The following is a 22573-nucleotide window of genomic DNA, read 5'->3' as shown; positions in this document are numbered from 1 at the left end:
AGGACCACCTCGGCATGTCTGCCTGACCAGGTCCACCCGGACAGGTCCGCCTCGGCATGTCTGCCTGACCAGGTCCACCCGGACAGGACCGCCCTGGACAGGTCCGCCTGCAGGTAGATTAGCCCTGGGACTCCCCCCACCCCGTTCCTGGTACAGAAACAGAGAAATGGAGGAAAGAAAACGGTTTATTGTTCATCTGAAATATCACATGCACTGTTAAAAATTAAAACTCTTTATTAGAACATTTCGGTCATCTTGTCAATTTGGTGTCAGCAAAAGCAGCATTACCAAAGATGCATTTTGAAAAGCATTTACAAAAATACATTGCACAAACTGCTATCTTTAAAAATAAATATTCAAAATATTTCCACCCCAACTCCCAAATTTAGTTTAATATAGGAAATTCTGATGTCTATATGCAAGCTGTAATCTGTATGGAACGTGTACACGTTTTATCAGCTTCACTGCATAGGTGAGTTCTGTGGCCTTGTGCTGTGCGACACGACTCAGAACCTCCGCACCATCAGTTTGTGTGAAAACACATTTGCGGCACATCAAGAGTTCTCAGGCGACACACCTGTGGTCCCAAGGGCCTGGCACCACCTGGATTATAAAGTCAGCTCTGTGAAATTGTCTAAATATTAAATATCAAGAGTAACCAGAAAGGGACCCAGTAGCAGCAGGAAGAACAGATGACAGCTGCAGCAAAGGGCCAAGCCTACCGAGGGCCAGGCAGCGAGGGCCCTGAGGTCCAGCAGCTGTGAGCCTGCCCGCCAGGACCCACAGCCGCCTCGGGCAGGACACCCTGGGGTTTGCTGGGAACAGCCCAAGGTGGTGGGGTTGGGGTCCACTTGATGTCAGCAGAGTCCCGCGTGGGTCCCTCAGAAGGGGGGTCAGACCCAGGAGGAAGTATGCCCATCCCTCCCAGATGTGGGCCCTGTAGTGTGCTGGACGTCTCTGCCACGCCCTGCACATGGGTCCAGAAGGTGCTACGCAGGCGGGCTGCGGTCAGACCATGGCACCCACACAGGTGTCCGGTCACGTTTATTGGCCATGCCTCCATCCTGAAGGGTTCCAGTGTTTCTGGCTCTTAGTATATACAGAAATACACACAGCAGTGCCAGGCTTCACTCGGCGGGATCCCCGTGGACTCGGAACCGGTAGAGGCACGTGTACTCGGGGTGGCCCCAGTTGGACAGGATCCGCAGCTCCACCATCTGGAAAGCTTTGTCGGGCCTCGGCTGAGAGCAAGGCAGAACACGCTTACAGCTCGCAAGGGCAGCAGGCCCCCACCGGGTCCTTGCCCGCGCAGTGGCCCCCAGGGGAGCTCCACCGGCCTTACCAGGACACGGAACATCTGCAGTGAGTCACCATCCTGGTCGTAGGTGAACTGTCCCAGCAACTGCCCTTCCTCTTGGTACTCGCTTTCCAGACCCTGAAACCAAAACCACACAGTCACTAACCCACTGAGGGCTGACCTAGGGCGTCTGCTGTGCCCAGCCAGCAGGGTGCAGCCTCATTAACAACCCATGGCGACAGGCCGGCAGGCAGCAGAGGGCAGGCCATGTGCCCTCGGCTGTGCTCAGACAATGGGAACTATGAGCCGGGGTTGAGGGGGAGGTGCAGGCAGATGCAGTGTGCCCCCTAAATGCCACTGGTGGACATCATGGCCAGTTTAATCACAATAAAAGAACAAGAACCCAGGAACATACTGGCCATCCTAAGACCACAGGAGACACTGGGTAGCAGGCATGTGTAGCCCTGAGATGGAGAAGGGCAGACGGGACTATCCAACTAAGACATGGGTGAGGGTACAGCTGGCCTGGGGAGGTGTTGGTGGCCAAAGCTGCCCCAGAGCTCTTTCTGAAGGGAAAGAGACCAGAGGTGGTAGGGCACGGAGGGCAACTCCTCAGGACCTGAGTGCGCCTCCCCAATCCCGATGTGCCTTGTCCTCTGTGCCCTGGCTGCTTGAGCCCACAGGGGCCGCAACACCGTCAGGCATGTCCCGCCTGCGTGCACGACACACAGGGTGCCTCAGGATGGTGGTGGCTCTGTGCTAACCCTAACCCAGACTGGCACTGCTGGTGGGTGCCAGGGGAGGGCCGTCTTCTCTGGGGGCTGTACTCACATAGACTGCGAAGTCCTTGGGGGCGCTGGCGATGTTGCCGGTGGGCGCCAGAGCCTTGGGGATGTGCTCCAGTGTGAACGTGGTTGGCCAGATGGGCATGGACAGCCTCACCACCAGGTAGCCCTGGGAGCCCTTGAATGCCCAGCAGTTTCCCGGATAAATGTCAGGCTAGGGGGAGAAGAACCAACAGGTCCTTAGCCACTTACACAGGCTCTAAGAGAAAACGCTAACATGAAATACAAGCATTGTCCATAGTCCCAACTGTCCCAAGCCAAATCACAGGACAACGGCAAGTCGGATAAGGAGAGAAACATCTTCTGTCCACTGATTTCACTCCCCAAGTAGCCACAACAGCTGGAACTGAACCACTCCAAAGCCAGGAACCAGGAGCTTCTTCCACTCCCATGTGGGTGCAGGGACCAAAGGCTTTGAGCCATCCTCTACTGCTTTCCCAGATCACAAGCAGGGAGCTGGATGGGAAGTGGAATGGCCAGGAAACAAACTGATGCCCGTATGGGATGCCAGTGAATGCAAGGTGAGGACTTTGCCACGAGGTTACCATGCAAAGCCCCGGGGAAAGTCATTTTCAGCTTGCGTCCTGAGCGCTCCTCACTAACACCCAAGCCAGTTTTGTGAGTTACCAGGACCTTAAAGACAAGCGGGAAGGACACACATTCGAAGGAGAACTTGGTCGAGCACTCTGGCAGACACCCCAGATCTCTCGTGGGTGCCAGCTCATGTCCCAACCCAGCCCCCCGCTGACGTGTCGGACAAAGCTCCACAGGATGGCCCAGGTACTCGGGGCCCTGCTGCCCACACGGGAGACCCAGCTGAAGCTCCTGGCTCCTGCCTTTGGCCCAGTGCAACTGTGGCTGTTGTGGTCATTTGGGGAGTGAACTAGCTGATGAAAGATTTGTTTCTCGGCCTCGGCATGATGGCTCAGTGGCTAAATCCTTGCCTTGCAAGTGTCGGCATCCCATATGGGTGCAGTTAGTGTCCTGGCTGCTCTGCTTCCCCTCCTGCTCCCTGCTATGGCTGGGAAAGCAGCAGAGGACAAGCTCAGGCCTCGGGACCCTGCACCCACATAGGAGACCTGGAAGAGCTCTGGCTTCAGATCGGCTCAGCTCCAACTGTTGTGGCCACTTGAGGAGTGAGCCAGCAGATGGAAGATCTTTCTGTCTGTCTCTCCATAAAATCTGCCTTTCCAATAAAAACAAATACATCTTTTTTTTTTTAAGATTTATTTTTTTTATTATTTTTTCATTGGAAAAGGCGGATATACAGAGAGAAGAGACAGAGAGGAAGATCTTCCGTCCGATGATTCACTCCCCAAGTGAGCGCAACGGGCCGATACTATGCCGATCCGAAGCCAGGAGACTCTTGGCGGGTCTCCCACGCAGGTGCAGGTTCCCAAAGCTTTGGGCCGTCCTCGACTGCTTTCCCAGGCCACAGGCAGGGAGCCGGAAGGGAAGCGGGGCTGCCGGGATTAGAACCGGCGCCCATATGGGATCCCGGGGGTGCAAGGCAAGGACCTTTAACCACTTGCGCCACCGCGCCGGGCCCCAAATACATCTTTTTTAAAAAAAGTTTTCCCATCTTTCTAACTCTGCCTTTCAAATGAAATAAACCTCAAAAATACATAAATAAATAAATAAATAAATAACATGGGAATGCCACTGGTCCTCAAGGGAAACAGCCAGTGTGTGGTACAGCTGCCTGCAAAGCTGGCATCCCCAGACTACCACCGAGGAACCCACAGTCCAAAATTCTAACCATCTGCCCCGCTCGGTGCTAACTGCTGTGTTCCTGCTTCTCTTGCTCTGCTAAGAAATTGTGTGACTCCAGGCCTGACAATTTAGGGGACATTTGCCCAGGCACCCTGATGGGACCATCCTGCCTATTTGACATTTGTCCCATCAACCACACAAAGCCTCCACCCACCTTTTGAACTAATCATTAGTGTAAGATCCCATACCCTCTGATTGGCTGATTTTTGTATAAAAACCCTAAAGTTTGGAGGCTCGGGGTCTTTCCACTTCTTCGGAGACCTGGGCATGCTCGAATAAACATTGCTGTCCGCATCTGACTCCTGGGGATTCTTTGGGGAAGCTCAGAGGCAGCAGTGGCACCGGCAGTGGTGACCATGACCGCGTGGACGGCACCGACCAAGGGGGCAGCAGCGGTGGAGGCGGTGGTGACCGAAGCGGCAGCAGTGACCACAGCGGTGACCGTGACCACGTGGACAGCACCGACCAAGGGGGCAGCAGCAGTGGAGGCGGCGGTGACCGAAGCGGCAGCAGCAGCAGTGACCATGACCACAGTGGTGGAGGCTTGCTACTGCTCTAAGCTGTGACGACCACAGGTCGTCTGGCTGTAGAGCTGCAACGCCGACCCCGAGACCTCGAGACGCCTGCAGAGCTGTACGTGGACCGGACCGGCTGCCAACTAGTGGCCACTGAGCTGTGACAATGTCCGAGGTTGCAACCAATTGTGACCTGAAGAGCTGAGACCCCGACCCCTCCTTCGCCCGCTTGCCCGCCTGCGGTTTCCACTGTCCAGGGGACTGCGGACCTGTCCGCTGCCTTGGAGCCGGTTCCGGCACAACACCGCCCCACTCTGAGCCAGCTCCCTCTTACAGGCCCAGCACATAAGGGAAATGTAGGCCCTGGTGCCCGTGTGGGAGAGCCCAGTGGAGTGCCAGATTACTGACTGGTCCAGCCCAGCCACAGCTGTTACGGCTACATGCAGAGGGAACCAGCGGATGGGAGATTCTCCCTCTAACTCTGCCTTTCAAATTAAATCAAATCGAGAAAATATGAAAAACACAAAGCAGGTGTGAGACCATGAGACCTGTGGCAACTGACGGGTGGGCAGTGCCAGTGGACAGATCGTGGGATCTGATGGAAAGCCTGACAGTGCAGGACATTGTGACCCAGAAGGGCACTGAGCCCAGGCCAACAACGGATACGATATCCATCGTAGGAGAACAGCTGAGTGAACACCTTTATATAACTGACTGGACAGCCTCTGCGTGAGAACACCTGAATGGGTGCCATTCGTATAACTGAATGAGAACAGCTGAGTGGACAGCACGTAAATGAGAACACTTGGGGGGATATACAAGAGTTCCAAACCAGAGTATAGAAACATTGATGGGTTCCGTACATAAACTCAGTACCTGCTCCTTCATCCGGTGTGACCTTCGGTCTATAAAAGTCTGATGCCACTAACAAACTGCGGCTATTGACCACCAGCTGGTAGTCCACGCGTGTTATTAGCACGTTAATCTCAGGCTCTGCTGCAGGACGGCGGACAGGGCAGCACGCGAGGCTCCCACACTGTTCTCAGGAGCAGTCCACTGCACTGTGAACACTTCCAGACCCGGCACAGCCTGACTTGTTGCGGGCACTGAGCCACAGCCATGCCCCTGGCCTTGAATGTGGTAGGGAGGCACCTTCAGGTGCTGGCCCAGGTTGGTGCTGGGGAGGTGGCCCCCTCCCACCACCCCACACTCCTCAGCAGCTCTGTGCATCCCTGGGGAGCCGAGGGCCTGAGCCCCCCGCCTCAGGTGCAAGTCCTGTGTGACGCGCTGTGCCTGAGCAGCATGCTCTGGCTGCCAACACACTCGTGGCACATCTGCTCAGGGCATTGCACACAATGCCATGGCCTCTGGGGCCGTGTCAGGGCACTGGAGGCCAGCCTGCTGGACACAGGCGCCTCGGTGAGTCTGCATGGCGCAGGCGGCCGTGGGAAAGCCAGCCAGAGGTGCGGCTCACAGCACAGCAGGGACAACAGGGGCACGACGCATGAGGGACACGTTCTATCACCCCAGGGACTGCCTGCAACCAGAGGACAGTGAAAGCTCTGTGCAAGCTGTGTCACACGCGTGTGAATTCACACATCAACATTTTCCCAATTTGATCTCTGCAGGAAACCCTAAAACACCCATGGTACCAACTTCATCAGATGCAAAGAACACAGACTAAGGAGGGAGGGTCCTGGGCCCTCCTCCGCAAAGCCTGAGCATATTACAGGGTTCTTGAGAAGCAGCTCTGGCCCAACAAAGCACTCACCAGGAACCCGGCTGCCCCATCACCAGTGACCGCCCAGCACCAACACATTCCAGGCACAACGGTGGTGGTGCATGTCCAGAAAGCCTGCTCTGGAATGTTCCACCTGACTGCAGGCACCAGAACTCTGGAGATCTTCTGTTCCTGGCTCACTCTCAGCTCCTCACTCTGCTGCTGCAAACATGTCCAGCTGCAGGGGTCTGGATTCCCCACGGCCCACTCAGGCTCTCAGGCCTCCCTCGGGAGAGCCTGACCACGACACCCTGGACCAAGCTGGTCATTATGGGCATTTGAAGTGAACCAGTGACACAAAATAATTCTCTGCCTTTCAAATAAAGTAATTAAAAAATAAACCTACGGGTCTGGGAGTGCCGAAATCCCACGTGGCACTGGTCTGAGAGCTGGCCGTACCAGTTCTGATCCAGTTCCTTGCTGATGGGCTGGGAAAGCAGCGGATGATGGCGCAAGCGCCTGGGGCCCTGTCACCCACATGAAGCTGCTGGCTTTGTGTGGCCATCTGGGAGGTGAACCGGCAGATGGAAGATCTCGAGCCCTCTCTCTCCCCCTCCATTTGTAACTCTTTCAAATCAGCCTTTAAGAACGGCCAACACTGATCCCAGCACAGCCTTGGAGGACGGAGAGCGGAGTGCGTGCGGCTGAGGGCAGCTGGGGACAGAGGGTGGCCATCTGGTCGCAGGGTGCAAGGCTCCCTGTGCGGAACACCCCAGGGGGCCAGGGGCCCAATGGTGCTGGGCACACGGCTGTGTCCAGCGTCCCTTTATGCGGTGCAAGCACACCTTACCTGGATGACTACGCGGGGCGACTGCGAGAAGTACCACAGTGGGATCCCGAAGAGGCTGATGAGCGCTGTCTTGGTCTCGTAGGTCTCGGAGCAGCGGGTGCTCAGGACGCTGCCGCCTGGGGGCAGACACATGTCTGGGTCAGAGCCACACGACGACCCACCTTGAGGATTTACACAGAGTGGCTTCAAATGGACTCCAGCCCACCCACCCACCCCGCACAAAACTCCCCTCTCAGGCACTGGTTCCACAGCATACAGCGTGCAGACAACCCCACCCGAGCAAGACCAGCAGCTCGCAGAGCCGGCCTCTCCTCCCCGACCACAGGCTGGTGGCTCTCAACAGACTCCTGTCTCTTCAGCCAGCCAAGTCCAGCGGTCATCCGACAGACCAACTTCAGACCACCCCAACCAGCCCCAGGATACTGGCTGCTGCAAGGGCACAGCAAGCCACTCTCCTGCACACTTCCCAGCACGGAGGCCCATGTCATGAGACCTTCATCTTAGCCAGACAAAAAGCATCGAACAGGGCACAGCCAGGGTCAGGGCAGGCTCCCCACGCACGAGGCCACAGCAACGAGAGCCCCTGTGCACATGCACACAGAGCAGTCTCCCAGGCAGCCACACCTGGCGTCCGGCCCTGAGAGGAGCTCACCCTTATTCTCACAGTGACAAGCTGACTCCCCTGACCCGGCCCAGGCTGTGCAGCACAGGTGCCCTCGGATGCCTCTGAGGCACACAGCTGCTGTGTAATACGCTGTGGTTCACAGTGCATCAGCAGCATGCTTACCGCTCTCAGAACAGTCCCTGCCTTCCCCTCCAGCTCTGTCAGGATGGGCCTGGACCAGTGGTACCTCATGTGTCTTCAATCACCAAGATAAGCTGAATCCACACCACTGCTGGCCACAGGTCCCACCTGACACACTCATGTGCACGCACAGCTACACACCATGGCATGGACCTCCTCAGACCCGACAGACGACAACTCTTAAGTTCACTTCTTCAAGGAACCAAAGTAGCATGCATTCCCCTCCATGGGGCCTGCCCTGCAGCCTGCCCACCACAGGCACTCAGTGACTGGCTGGGAGCCACTGCACTGCAGGCCAGGCCCTGGACGTGAGCTGTGAGCACCGCTAGCCTCCCCAGGAAAAGGCCCCTGAGGGACACACTCACCCCCGGATTCCAGAGCGAAGTCCACCAGTCCAGTCTTGTCCTGGGAATACAACTTCAGAGCGTTGTTCACGATGGCCTGAGCTCGCTGTACAGACAGAAGGAAGGAGGACCAGGAGCCCGGTATGTCAGCACAGTGTGGCGCTATGACACTGCAGCCCCCATGCCAGACAGCCACAGGCACCAGCTGGGCACGTACACCCCACCCAGAGTGAATGCCACAGCCAGCAGCAGAAGGGACACGTTGGAGGTCAAGGTGTCTGCAGACAGGCCCAGCACAACCACACGCTCTGCCATCCCAAAGGTATCGGTCATGACCATGACATCAGCTCAAAGACACAAACAGTCCATCCTCCCTTGGGTCATCTGTTGGAAGGCCCTTCTGCACACCCGACCCTCTCCACAGGCCTTCCCGCAGACATGACCCTCTCCACAGGCCCTCCCGCAGACATGACCATCTCCACAGGCCCTCCCGCAGACATGACCTTCCACAGGCCCTCCTGCACACCCGACCATCTCCACAGGCCCTCCCGCAGACATGACCATCTCCACAGGCCCTCCCGCAGACATGACCCTCTCCACAGGCCCTCCCGCACACCCGACCCTCTCCACAGGCCCTCCTGCACACCCGACCCTCCCCTGGGTCATCTCAGCAGGTTCCAGCTCAGCTCTTGGCCTGCTCCCAGGGCCAGGCACTGCCCCCGCTGTGGCCCCTGCATGCACCTCCCTCACTCACCGCCTCTGTGATGCCAGTGAGCCCCGCCTCAGCCACGGCGGCCAGCACGGCCTCGGAGGTCGGTGCCTGCTTGGTCACGGCCATGTGCTGAGTGACGTTGGTGAGTATGCGCAGCTCCAGCACCTGCAGTGCCGCCTGCAAGTCCTCCTTGCTCACAAACCGCGCAGCCAAGCTCTGCAGCAGCTGCTCTAGCGCCTCGTCCTGCTGCTCTTCAGCAAACAGCAGCCTGACACTTTCTCTGACCTGGGCCTGTACCTGCGCCGTCAGGGAAAGACACGTCAGCTCACCCCTGCCCAGCACACTCTCCCCTGGCAAGCACACACTTTGTCCTCTTCAGCCAAGAGCCCAGCGCTGGGCATGCAGACGAGGGCAGGAAGGGGAGCCCACGACATGGGCAGCACAGTCTGTCTCCCTGGCCAGCCCTGCACCCCACTCGTTAGGTAGAGAGAAGAGCCCTTTATCCTAGAGACTTGGCTGGTAGCAAGCAGCTGCTTCAGGGGGCTGCATGACACTTGGCCAAGCCACTGCCTGCAACACTTACAGCCCACCCTCAAGTGCCAGTTCTGTGCCAGCTCCTGCTAATATACCCAGGGAGGTGGGTCCCTGCCACCCTGTGGGAAACCCGGACGGAGTTCCTGGCTCCCAGTTTTGGCCTAGCCCAGACACGGCAATATGGCCACTTGAGGGATGGAACAGCAAGTCAGAAACCTTTCTCTGCAACTGTGTCTTATTTATTTTAGAGGAAGAGCCACAGCTAGCGCCAAAGCCAGGGTGGAAGGTCAAGGACTAGAGACAGACAGGGAGAGGGAGGCAGAGAGAATGCCTACCTGTTGGTTCATTCTCTCAACTGCCATGCCAGCCAGGGCTGGTCCAGGCTCCCGATTTCAGCCTGGGTCCCCCACATGGGTGCAGGGACTCCCACACTCGGCACCTGCACTAACTGGGATCTGCACAGGAAGTGGAGCAGCGGAGACTTCAACTGGGATGGTCTCTAGCACGGCCTGACCTGACCTACCACAGGGCCGGCCTCGCAGATCTTCGGTCACACGTGTGCCACGTGCTTTTCCACGCAGTCTGCATATCTGAGCCAGCTCTCGCCATCCTGAGGAACTCCCTCCGTAGTCAGCACCCCACGACAATGCCCAAACCACAATCCCACACTTGGCTCTTGCGCAGGCTGTCTGTAACTGCTCATGACCCACGGCTTTCCCCAGGGTCACAGCCCAGCCGGCAGTGCAGTTGGGGCTGGGAATGGCTCTGGGCTGACGCTGTACAGGCCACGGAGCCACCAGGAGCCTGAGCCCTACTTTCCTGTCACCTCCAGCCTGTGGCCACTCCAATAGCAGTCTTTCTTTACCAGTGGGCAGTTCTGTATCTTCCCCCACCCCGTCAAGGATGGAAGCAGCTGAGGCAGGGCCTGTGGTGGGCAAGCTGCTGGGTCTAGCCGCGTCTGTTCTGGTGGCAATGATGGGCCCTGCCGAGGTACCACAGCCTCTGCACATGCAGCCCTGTGGAATGTCTGCTGTGACTTCACGGCACAAACAGGTAGGGCCTGGGTTCACCTACCTTTTCCTGCAGGGCGTCTCCCTCCAGACAGCCGCTCTGTGAATCTGGCCAGTCTGACATACGTGCTCTCAAGCTGCTCAGCTCCAGCTCCAGGTGCTTCACGCTAGCCAGCAGGTGCTGCTGCTCCTCACTCCCGCTGCATGCACATGGGAGTGAGGGACAAGGCAAAAGCCTGGCTGAGTCCACAGGGACACCCATGGTGGCTCACTACGGCCGTACAACGCGGTGAGATGCTGAGCTGCACCCATTTCCCTCACGGTCAGGCTCCAAGATGAGACAATCTTCAGCTACCATCATCAGAGACGAGCCCACTCATGAGGCTCCGTTGTCTGAACGAACGTGTAGCACAGGCACCGACTGCACACGGCCTGTCTCACACTCCTGGGGAAGCCTTTAGGGCTGCCTGGGCGCTGTGTTCAACACAGCTGGGGCGGGGACCTGCCTTCTCGTCCTTCCAGGACTATCGGCACCTTTGTCACGCCACATGCAGGCCCTACACAACCATCACCCTAAGAAGGAGCCTGCGCACGCCAGACTCAAGTCCCGCCTGTGGCTCTGGCAGGGCTGCTCTGCAGGCTGCCAGCCGAGCCAAAGGCTCTGCATGCACAGCAGCGTGCAGACTCACAGGCTGTTCACAGGGATGCAGTGGGCACGTGGGGCCTGCAGAGGTGGGAAAGCACAGGGTTGCAGAGGCCGGCACAGCAAGGGAAGGGTCAGGGTTAGGGTTTGAGATGGAGTTGCAGAGGCACCAGGGCAAAGGCAGCACTGCCCTCTAGGGACCCGGGCAACAGACAGCTCAGGAGACAACCGGAGGGGCCCCAGCCCAGGGTCTACTTCTGGCCAGCAGCACGAGCAAGGCGGCAGAGTGCCCTGTGAGGGCAGCTCAGTCAGTGCTTTGAGAGCCGCTGAGCAGGGAGGCCCCGGCCCAGAGCGGGCTGCGGTCAGCTCGGGGACTGGGCAGCATTGGCCACAGGCACCTCATGGTAAGGAGGCGTGATCAGTAGCTTGGGAGCCCCCGCCTGCCAGGGTCCTCCCGGAGTGGTCCCCCACAAGGCCAGATCCCCAAGTGAGCACCCAGGTGAGAGCAGGGGTGTGTGTCGACACTGCTTGCCACCCGAAGCCGCCCTACCTTGCTGCCGCGAGCTTTGCCTCCTGCAGCTCCTTCTGGAAGGCCTGAGGGAATGTGGAGACAAGAGAGTTGACCTGACCACACATGATGACAGCCCCGACTGGCCTCCACCTTTCTGTGCCCAGCCTTCTCCTGTGCCTCCACGCACGTCGGCCTATGGCCTGGAGCAGGGCACTGGTTTTATCTTTCAGAAGGCCAGCCCAGGACAGACACATCGCACTGACAGGCTGCACTGGACGTGAGAGGGCCAGCCTGAGGAGGCAGAGACATCTGCACTGACAGGCACCACCCCAAGCGCATGCAGAAGGAACTAGGTGGGTACCAGCCCCTCCCCACAGTCAGGAAGACAGAGCTGCCCGTGCCCCCTTTCCCTTCCTGCTCAGCAGTCAAGCCACCATGGAGCCAGCTCCATCCCTGGTTTTCCCACATCCCCTTCTCTGCAGCTCAGGTGCTTGCCCTAACACCTGCTCAGGGGAATGTGCACGTAACAGCTCCAGGCCATCTGCTCTCCCTCTGAAGGGATCCGCGACCCCATGCAGCTGGGTGGCCTTGGCATGCCTACTGTGACCGGACTGGACCAGGAGACCCCCAGGACAAATGGGGGCAGTCAGGTATTCGTGTTAACAGCAACAAGGTCCAACTGTCTGAGAAAAAGGCCTGGTCTGACAGGACCCGTCCTTACCTTGGCTCGCTCTGCCAGTTCCCCAAGGATCCCTTCCAAGGCAGAGAGGCGCACTTCATGTTCACGATGCAAAGTCATAAAGTCGGCCTTGGGAAGCAAGCACAGGGAGATGGTCAAAGCACAGCAGAGCCTGACCTGCCGCACGAACTGATGTCGGGCACAGGGAGGGCCATGATGTCACATCTGAGGGCCTTGGGCTTGAGGCCAGCAGCCTGTGGGAGGCAGGGGTGGCGTCTGCGTGCCTGTGAGGCCTGTGCTAAGCTGCTGCAGGCACCCGGGGACTCTGCTCATCTCTATGGCAGGGACCCAGCAGCCCTGGAGGAGGCATTGTGAACCCCAACCCTATGCTCAGGCAGCTTCCGGCTGCACAGTCCCCCTGACCACCCTGTGCTCGGGCAGCTTCCGGCTGCACAGTCCCCCTGACCACCCTGTGCTCGGGCAGCTTCCGGCTGCACAGTCCCCCTGATCACCCTGTGCTCAGAGCAGCTTCCGGCTGCACAGTCCCCCTGACCACCCTGTGCTCGGGCAGCTTCCGGCTGCACAGTCTCCCTGACCACCCTGTGCTCAGAGCAGCTTCCGGCTGCACAGTCCCCCTGACCACCCTGTGCTCGGGCAGCTTCCAGCTGCACAGTCCCCCTGATCACCCTGTGCTCAGAGCAGCTCCATCCAGGAGTGCTGCGGGCAAGGCAGCTCGATTGCCCCCACCACGGATGGAGCCACGGAGGCCTCCCTGCCTCAGCCCGAGCCCATGACAAGCGCGCAGTTAGGGCAGTTCCCAAGGCCATAGCCCCTCCCATGATCCAGAGAGCTTATGTGGGGACAGCCTCCACATGGGTGGCTGACAGGGGTTTGTCTCCACCCACTTCTTCAGTTTCCAGGGAGAATCACGTCCAACTACTGGACATGCTTCCTGGCGAGCCCAGAGGGACCACTGCTGATTACACAGCTGCACATACACACACACACACAACTGCAGCACCCGGGGCAGTGCTGGACCTGCTGGAGGACCCCACACCAAACAACTCAGACCCCACAAGAAGGGAGACAGGCAGCCACATGTTGGGTGCTACCTAGTACTTGGGGTTGGGATGGCTGGACTGAGTCGCTGGCCCCTGGGCACTTAGGGAAATCGACCAGTGGATGGGAGTGTGTGAGCCTGTGCTCTCTGCCTCAACAATGAATAATTACACATGTAAATAACAAGACAACTGAGAACAGGCAGGCCAGAGCAGCACTACACTGAGCCATGAACTCTGCCAGGGCAGCAGAGGCGCCATGGCTGCTCACAGCACCGTCCCACATGGCGGCCACCAGGTATGTGTGGCCATCAAGCCTGGCACTATGGCTGGTGCACCCGAAAAACCCACTGCACAGCCATCTTTCCCGGCCAGTGCCCAGGGTCTGCTCAGCCTGCATCCAGATCAGCATGCCTGCTGCCATGAGCCACACCAGTCCTAGAGCCCCACTGCACAAGTGCAGACTGCAGAGCATCCAGCCACAGAACACAACACGGCAGCTCTCGCCTGTCTGTGAGACACGGTCATCCATACCATCATGGAGCCCTGAGACTGACGGCATCTCGGCTCTCAGGGACCTGAAATCAGGACTCGAGGAGCCAGGCCCTGCCCTCCAGGCACACGGCATCTTCACCACCAGGTGACAGGCCTGCAGTGGCAGCAGTGTGTGCGTGAGGAAGCATGACAGAGACAGACGGAGGGAGAGACGAGATCCTTGAGCTGGCCTAGGCTGAAGCCAGGGGACAGAATTCCACTCGGGTCTCCCAGACGGGCAGCAGGGGCCGAAGTACTCGGAACACCTCCAGCTGTCTGTCCAGGCACATCAGCAGAGTTGGATAAAAGTGGAGCAACAAGGATGCTGGCACCATAGCTGGCACCCTCTCTCTGGAAACACTCTGCCAGACCGGCTGACAAGAGCTGCAGGACACAGCAATGAGAGGCTCAGAGAACCTCGGACCGCACCTTAGTGCCCGGCAGCCTGGCAGCGTCCACCTCCTGCAGCTGCTGCCCGATGAGATCCTTGACCCACGAGGACAGCCCTGCTCGGCCCTCGTCCACCTGGTCCAGCCGTGCATGCAGTTTGTGCAGCTCAAGGGTGAGTTCCTGGAGCTGCTTGTCATGCGTGTGGCACCGGCCAGTCAGAGCCGTCACCTGCTGGTCCATGCTGCTCCTCCAGCGCCACGGAAACGCTGTGTCCCCTGCCTGCAACAGGAAGACACAGGCAGAGTCCACCAGAGGGGCTTGGTGAGGCACTGCGCTATCGGGGTGCCTGGCTTCCTGCCGACGCGCACCCAACCTGACCCCAATCTGGGAGACCAAGGCTTGAGTCCAGCCTAGGCGGAACTGTTGCTCATTTGGGAAATTAACCAGCCAATGGAAACTGCTCTATGTCTGAAACCAAAGCCTGGGGCGGTGCCAGCATTCCCTAAGGGTGCTGGTTCGAATTCCAACTGCTTCACTTCCAATCCAGCTCCCTACTTATGGCCTAGGACCCTGTACCCACATGGGAGACCCAGAAGAAGCTCCCGGCTCTAGGGTCCTGGCTTCAGACCAGCCCACTCCTGGCTGACGTGGTCATTTGGGGAATGAATCAGCAGATGGAAGATCTCTGTCTCTCCTCTCTCTGTAAATCTGCCTTCCAAATAAAACCAAATCTTAAGGGACAAAAATCTATTGAAGATAAACCACCACATGGTATAGCAGCAAGATGCCAACTGCCGGGTCCACAGCTTAACTCTCAGCAGTACCCTGACCCGATGTGGCTGGGGTGGCTTTAATTTTCCTCTGTAGACACATCAACATATTTTTTTGGATACAAACTGCCCTTGGCTACTGCTAAGGCAGCTTGCACCTTGCGGAATGACAGCTTCTAATCTGTTCTGGGTTAGCAAGCAGAGACATTGAGAGCCCTGGAACCCGCTCCCTTGGGTCTTGAGTGGTGGGTGGGGAACACATAGACCTCACCTGGACAGGAGGGTTGAGGGGAGCGGCGCCAGGTCCCAGCCCGTCCCCAGGGTGCTCAGCCTTCGGCGATCTATGCAGGTCCGGCCAGTTGAACGCAGGCAGGGGAGAGAGGAAACCACCCTGACCCCACCAGGTGACTCCGGCTCCTGGGAGGAGAGAGACCACTGCACATGGCACCCCTCAATGCACGCCCAGGGGCTGAGGCGACTGGGCTGAGCCTTACTCACCAAGCAAGAGCAGCAGTGGAAGGAGCAGGATGAGAAACCTGCAGAGATGTCGGAGGCACCTGGGGATGTGGGGGGAGCCTGTAACTGGGAAGGCGGGCAGCAGGGCTCACCCCGACTCCTCCTGGTGACCCCAACACCCATCAGAGCCACAGCTGCTTGCACCTACAGTAGGCCTGTGGCAGAGACGCATGGGGACCAGTGAGTGAGTCACTGGGTAATACCTACTTCCTGTCTGGCGTGCCAGGCTCTCACACCAGCTTCCTGTTACTGTTCAACCTGGGGGCAGGAGTGAGGCTGAGATGGTCAGCCCACTCGTGTGGACAGTCCAGGGGGGCTTTTGGCACAGGGGTTAGCTGTCACCTCTGCGCTAGCATCCCATATGCACACAGGTGTGCTCCACTACCATCCATCTCCCTGTACTGCACCTGCAAAGACAGCAGGAGACAGCCCCATGTCTGGCCCTGAGCCGTGTGGGAGACCAAACGGAGGCTCCTGGCCCTCAGCTCCGGGCATCACGGTCATCCGGGGAGTAAGCTAACAGACGGAGGCTCCTGGCCCTCAGCTCTGGACAGCATGGTCAGCTGGAGAGCAAACTAACAGAGGATCCATCTGCAACTTCGCCTTTCAAATATTTTTGTTAACTTAATAAAAAAAAAGTGACCCCCAAAAAAGAAATCCTCCCAGGTGGCGTTAGCCAGCCACCGGCTGACAATCCGGGCTCTGGCCAGCCGGGCGCTCTGGCCAGCCGGGGGCTGACAATCCGGGCTCTGGTCAGCCGGGCGCTCTGGCCAGCCGGGGGCTGACAATCCGGGCTCTGGTCAGCCAGGCGCTCTGGCCAGCCGGGGGCTCTGGCCAGCCGGGGGCTGCGAGCGCCCATCCTGCGCTCCTGCACACCACCCCTTCTGTGTACATCCACTCTTTCTCTGTTTACACGATTTATTCATTTGAAAGTCAGAGTTACAGAGAGATCCGCCTGCCAGTTCATTCTGCATGTGCCCATAATGGCTGGAGCTGTGTCTGTTCCCCACGTGGACACAGGCTTCTCCCAGGCCGTAAGCAGAGGCTGGAAGTGCAGTCTGAGGCTCAGCCTATTCTGCACAGCACCAGCACACTTCTGCTTCTCTTACTAGTACCTGCTTTTTTTTTTTTTTTAATCTATTTTTTTTAAAAGATTTATTTTATTTTTATTGGAAAGGCGGATATACAGAGAGGAGAGACAGAGAGGAAGATCTTCCATCCGATGATTCACTCCCCAAGTGAGCGCAACGGCCGATACTATGCCGATCCGAAGCCAGGAGCCTCTTCCGGGTCTCCCACGTGGGTGCAGGGTCCCAAGGCTTTGGGCCGTCCTCGACTGCCTTCCCGGGCCACAGGCAGGGAGCTGGATGGGAAGTGGAGCTGCCAGGATTAGAACCGGCGCCCATATGGGATCCCGGGCGTGCAAGGCGAGGACCTTAACCACTGCGCCACCGCACCGGGCCCACTAGTACCTGCTTTTTAGCACCTTCTTATCCACCTCGGGAACAGCAGGGACAGGCACTGTGGCCTAGCGGCTAAAGTCCTCGCCTCACACATGCCAGAACCCCAAAAGGGCGCCGGTTTAATCCCAGTGGCCCCGCTTCCCATCTAGCTCCCTGCATGTGGCCTGGGAAAGCAGTTCAGCACGGCCCAAAGCCTTGGGATCCTGCACCCACATGGGAGACCCGGAGGAGGCTTCTGACTCCTGGCTTCAGATTGGTACAGCACCAGCTTCTGTGGCCACTTGGGGAGGGAATCATTGGACAGAAAATCTTTCTCTCTGTCTGTCCTTCTGTTTGTATATCTGACTTCCAACAAAAATTAAAATAAATCTTAAAACAAAAAAAGACTGGGAACATCAAAGTGCTTCACAACGCACGGGCATTACACAGGACTAGGTCAAGATGAGATCATGTAAAGCAACACGCACAGGCTGCACTGTGGCTCAGTGGGTTAAACTGCAGCCTGCAGCGTGTCCTAGTCAGGCTGGGAGACCCAGATGGAATCCAGGCTCCTGGCTTGTCTGCAGCCTAAGGCAGGGACCCAACAGAGGCAACACCCCTCTATCTCTTCTTCCCTCCCTCTCTCCTTATAACTCTTCAATAAACAAACTCTAAAACAAACAAAACAATAAGCCAGACAAGCGCCTGGTCCAACACCCCAGGACAGGGGATCAGGGTTCTTACCTTGTTAGAAGAAACACATTCAGCCATGAGACCAGAGTCACAAACTGATACCATCCAATCCCCAGCCACCAGAACATTCCAGATGCTGCTCTCCCTGCAAAGAGGAAATGTGCTTGAAGGAACCAAACTCCTCAGCCTACTGCTTCTGTGACAGCTCAGCTCACAAGCAGGCACTCTGTAAGCGTGTTAGGATGAGGAGAATTGGCACGTGTGCACACTCACACACACACAGTCACAGCAGGCACTCTGTAAGCGTGTTAGGATGAGGAGAATTGGCACGTGTGCACACTCTCACACACTCACACAGTCACAGCAGGCACTCTGTAAGCATGTTAGGATGAGGAATTCGTGTGCACACTCACACACTCACACACAGTCACAGCAGGCACTCTGTAAGCGTGTTAGGATGAGGAGAATTGGCACGTGTGCACACTCTCACACACTCACACAGTCACAGCAGGCACTCTGTAAGCGTGTTAGGATGAGGAGAATTGGCACGTGTGCACACTCACACACACACACAGTCACAGCAGGCACTCTGTAAGCGTGTTAGGATGAGGAGAATTGGCACGTGTGCACACTCTCACACACACACAGTCACAGCAGGCACTCTGTAAGCGTGTTAGGATGAGGAGAATTGGCACGTGTGCACACTCACACACTCACACACAGTCACAGCAGGCACTCTGTAAGCGTGTTAGGATGAGGAGAATTGGCACGTGTGCACACTCACACACTCACACACACACAGTCACAGCAGGCACTCTGTAAGCATGTTAGGATGAGAATTGGCACGTGTGCACACTCTCACACACTCACACAGTCACAGCAGGCACTCTGTAAGCGTGTTAGGATGAGGAGAATTGGCACGTGTGCACACTCTCACACACTCACACAGTCACAGCAGGCACTCTGTAAGCGTGTTAGGATGAGGAGTCCACAATGGCGGGAATTGGTGTGTACACACACACAGACCATGTATATATAGGGTCGAGGTGCAGGAGATGAACCCCCACTCTCAGTTACACAGAAGCAGCACGCACACGCACCCCAACCACAGTCGGCTGGCAGGAAAAGGACCCACCACCACAGAAAAGGGACATGGGTTTCATTTTCATGCAGTTCGAGACATCACGTACTGCAGGACTACACGGCACAAAGCTCTGGAAAGAAGCAAACGGAGGAATCTAAAATAACCACCTGGAGTCGCCGCAGCCAGCCAAAGAATGGACCACAGCGTCCTGGACACGTGGCACCCGGCAGCCCAGACCCTCCGCAGTGTCTGCACCAGGAAGTGACCTGCAGCATAGGAGATGTGCTGGCCTCAGACGTGAGACACGAGACACCTCCCCACCCCATGCCTCCACCAGCGCTTCTCACAGAGCGACTCCTTCACGCCTCAGGAAAGCCTGCTGGGCTCACCTCCCTGCGTGGGCAGCTGCTCCAGTGTGAGGCCGGCCTAAAGCCCACGGGGTGGGGGGGTGATAGCTACCAGAACGTACACTGGACAAGTCAGCATTCGAGGGCAGCCGGAGAGGCATGGACAGCAGTGTCCACACGCCAGCTCCAGAAGAGAACTGCTCTAACAAGGGATGCTCTCTGGTCGACAGGGCTCCAACAGTGCGCCCACCCCACTGGACGACACAACACAGTGAGCTCAGCAGCAACGTCACACATCGCTCAGCGGAAATGGCTCCATACACAAATCTGGACACATTTCTTCCAGTCACTGTAACATTTGTACATTGGCCCCAGAACCACTAAATAATCTTAATGAGGTTGTAAGGCAACGGCATACATAGACCAAGAGGATTTTAAAAAAATCATTCATTTATGTTATTAACACTTAAAATAGCTGAGCTTTTAAAGAACAGCTGCCAAAAAAGGGGTCCCTTTTACCAGAAAGTTACAGGGGTTAAGCAGGGTAACGTGGTGAGACAGGGCCTCATGCTGTGCACGCGGGCAGGGCCACTGGCCTCTGCTGCCCTCTGCACGTGTCCACACACTCAGTCACTACGCAAGCTGGCAAGGACGCGCTAAGACACAAGCTCGGTGTTTGAAACGACAGCCCGCACCCCGCCTGCTCTCAGCGGATTACTGCGAACACATGCCCAACAAGGAACGACACGGGGGAGGGAGCGACGGTGACAACCTGCACGGGCACCGAGGTGCCCCATGGTCCCTGCCAGCCTGTGTGGCCTGGAGGACTGCGAGTGGGTGGCTGTGTGTGTCTCAAGGTGCCGCTTCCTCTTACAGTCATCGCCTGCGGGTGTGGTGACAAGCAGTGAAGTCACAGATTAATACATAACAGTGCACAACATCTCAGTTCAAACACCAAGGCCAATGGCACACAGGGGTCAGAGCGGGGGGCGCTGATTCTCGGTCTCAGTGCTCGACACACCAGACAGGGACCCCCTTCACACACTCAGAGAAGCCATACTTACACATAGACTCGCCACGGCCCCCGAGGCGGCCATCGACTCTGAGACACTCTGTCACATTCACGCTCCCACAGCAACCGGCATGAGCTGCAACACACACGAGAGAGGCTTAGCGTGGTCCCCGCAGGCCATGCAGCCACCGGGACACAGCCCACTTCAAACACTGCCAAACCACATGGGTCCAGGCATCGTTCAAATAAATCAGTTTTGAGTTACAGAGGCCTAACAAGGAAAATGGAAAGTTGAGCATAATGAACTGACAGTTCACAGTGAAGCTGCAGCAGGGGCCAAATTCAGGAAGCGGAGCTGCAGAGAACACGCGGCCCTCCCCAAGCTCCCAGGACACGCAGGGGCAGGCAGGCAGCCCCGAGAGGCGGCAAGGCGACAGGAGCGAGAAGCACAGGGCTTTCGCCACCTTGGAAGCAGTATTCAGTGAAAAAAAGGAGGAAAGAAAATTAAAATACCTTTTGATTCATAGCTTTTTGACTTAAAGCTTTCTGATTCACCATCTTTTGATTCGTAACTTTTCAATTTGAAATTGTCAGATTCATAATTGAGCTTCAGTAAAACCACTTGGAAAAGCTGAACTAAGAGTGTTGACAGAGACGACATCGCACACGTGGCCAGCCCCAAGAGCCTGTCCGCATAGAGACACGCACCGCCTAGGGACACACGTGGGCACGCGTCATTCCTCCCCCGAGCCTGCGACCCTCCCTGGGGCTCACCTCAGGTGCAGCACCCAAGCAGCCCCAAAACAAGCACCCAGGACGCCTCAGAAGCAGCGGCGGTCCAGAGAGCCCAGGGTGCTGCCAGTGCAGCTTCCACCTACGCCACAGCTCAGCCACTGCTGGTGCCAGACCCCCACGCCAACCCTGAGACCCACAACCGCAGCATGGCCCACAGCACCCACCAAGTTTGGGACACCCGCCACCTGACACTGCTGCACCCACCCTCACTCCGTGGGCACATTCTCTGTGAACCTAAACACAGCCACGAGCACCCTTCCAGCAGCTGCCAGAAGTCCCCGTGCCTGAAGCGGAGCAGCCAGGGTCAGTCTCCCTGGGCTTCCCACCCTGCCCCAGCCAGAGAGCCGGTCAGCCTGGGACAGGCAGTGGGCAAAGCCCAGGTCCCGGGACCCGTGTGGGCAACACTGCAGAGTAAACTGTGTGCAGACTGCGACAAAACACAATGTCATGAAGAGGCAATGCAGCAGCTGGCCCAGGGAGCAGGTTAACCTGCTCCCTTCAGCACCGGCATCCAACACGCAGGCAGTTCAAGTCCCGGCTGCTGCACTTGGGAAAGCAACAGCAGATAATCCAAGTCCCTGGCTCCTGCACCTCCCCTCCCTACACACACCCTGGGAGACCTGGGTGACGTCCCTGGCTCCTGTACCTCCCCTCCCTACACACACCCTGGGAGACCTGGGTGACGTCCCTGGCCCCTGTCTGGGCCTGACCCAGCCCTACACACACATCCTAGGAGGAGACTGGGTGACGTCCCTGGCCCCTGTCCGGGCCTGACCCAGCCCTCTGGATCAAAGGTTTGGCTTTTGATTACCAGCCATTAGATCAAAGATTTTTCTCTTCCTTTCCCTGTTACTCTGCATTCCAATTAAATTAATAAATCTTGAACCACCACCATGCAGTGGTAACTCACGGCAGTCTGATGAGTAATTTCCTTTCTCACCACCAGGCTGGCAAGAATCAGAAAAAGCCACATTAAGATCTTCCAGAGGGTGGGCACGATGGCTGAATCCTCACCTTGTACGCACTGGGATCCCATATGAACCGCAGTTCATGTCCTGGCTGCTCCACTTCCCATCCGGCTCCCTGCCGGTGGCCTGGGAAAGCAGAGCAGGACGGCCCAAAGCCTTGGGATCCTGCACCCACATGGGAGACCTGGAAGAGGCTCTTGGCCCGTGGCTTTAGATTGGCTCAGTTCTGCCCAAGATAGCCAACTTGGGGAGTGAACCAGCGATGGAAGATCTTCCTCTCTTGTCTCTCCTCCTCTCTGTATATCTGACTTTGCAATAAAAATAAATCTTTTAAAAAAAAAGAAAAAGAAAGCGTTGGAGCTGGCGCCATGTTACAGCAGGTTAATCCTCTGCCCCTTGGCACCAGCATCCCATGTGGGCAACAGTTCGTATCCCATCTGCTCCACTTGCGATCCAGCTCTCTGCTTATGACCGGGGAAAGCAGTGGAGGACAGATCAAGTGCCTGAGGCCCCGGGCCTGACGTGGGCTTTGAACTGGCCTAGCTCTGGCTGTTGTGGCCACTGGGAAGAGAACCAACAGAGGAAAGACCTTCTCTCTGTCTTGCCTTCTCTGTAAAACCTGCCTTTCAAATAATAATGAATCTTAAAAGAAAAGAAAGGATTTGTGTGCACTAGCAGACAAACGTGCAAAGACCAGCTCTCGGGTGGACAAAGGAAGCCCCGGTG

At 57.2% G+C, this 22573-nt stretch overlaps 1 protein-coding gene across 1 annotated transcript in view; it reads right to left on the bottom strand.

The window, feature by feature from the left end:
* Nucleotides 1–934: 934 nt before the first annotated feature.
* The window catches only part of LOC121167045 (SUN domain-containing protein 1-like), a 33152-nt gene continuing 11513 nt past the window's right edge, over nt 935–22573 (bottom strand). Inside the window, exons 7-22 of the mRNA XM_040996418.1 lie at nt 20137–20220; nt 19845–19955; nt 18893–18991; nt 17693–17786; nt 15489–15547; nt 15262–15404; nt 14290–14499; nt 12281–12367; nt 11599–11642; nt 10470–10599; nt 8904–9158; nt 8171–8255; nt 7001–7116; nt 2129–2296; nt 1343–1435; nt 935–1241 (exon numbers count right to left, since the gene is read on the bottom strand). Of these exons, the coding sequence (XP_040852352.1) occupies nt 1128–1241; nt 1343–1435; nt 2129–2296; nt 7001–7116; nt 8171–8255; nt 8904–9158; nt 10470–10599; nt 11599–11642; nt 12281–12367; nt 14290–14499; nt 15262–15404; nt 15489–15547; nt 17693–17786; nt 18893–18991; nt 19845–19955; nt 20137–20220 (1892 nt within the window). The 3' untranslated portion in view covers nt 935–1127. The remainder of the gene's footprint in view (nt 1242–1342; nt 1436–2128; nt 2297–7000; nt 7117–8170; nt 8256–8903; nt 9159–10469; nt 10600–11598; nt 11643–12280; nt 12368–14289; nt 14500–15261; nt 15405–15488; nt 15548–17692; nt 17787–18892; nt 18992–19844; nt 19956–20136; nt 20221–22573) is intronic.

Source organism: Ochotona curzoniae, unplaced genomic scaffold (genome assembly GCF_017591425.1).
Source record: "Ochotona curzoniae isolate NIBS_2020 unplaced genomic scaffold, NIBS_Ocur_1.0 patch295, whole genome shotgun sequence".
Classification (NCBI taxonomy): Eukaryota; Metazoa; Chordata; class Mammalia; order Lagomorpha; family Ochotonidae; genus Ochotona; species Ochotona curzoniae.
Note: the sequence above shows the minus strand (reverse complement) of the source record. Positions and strands in the feature narration are given on the sequence as shown.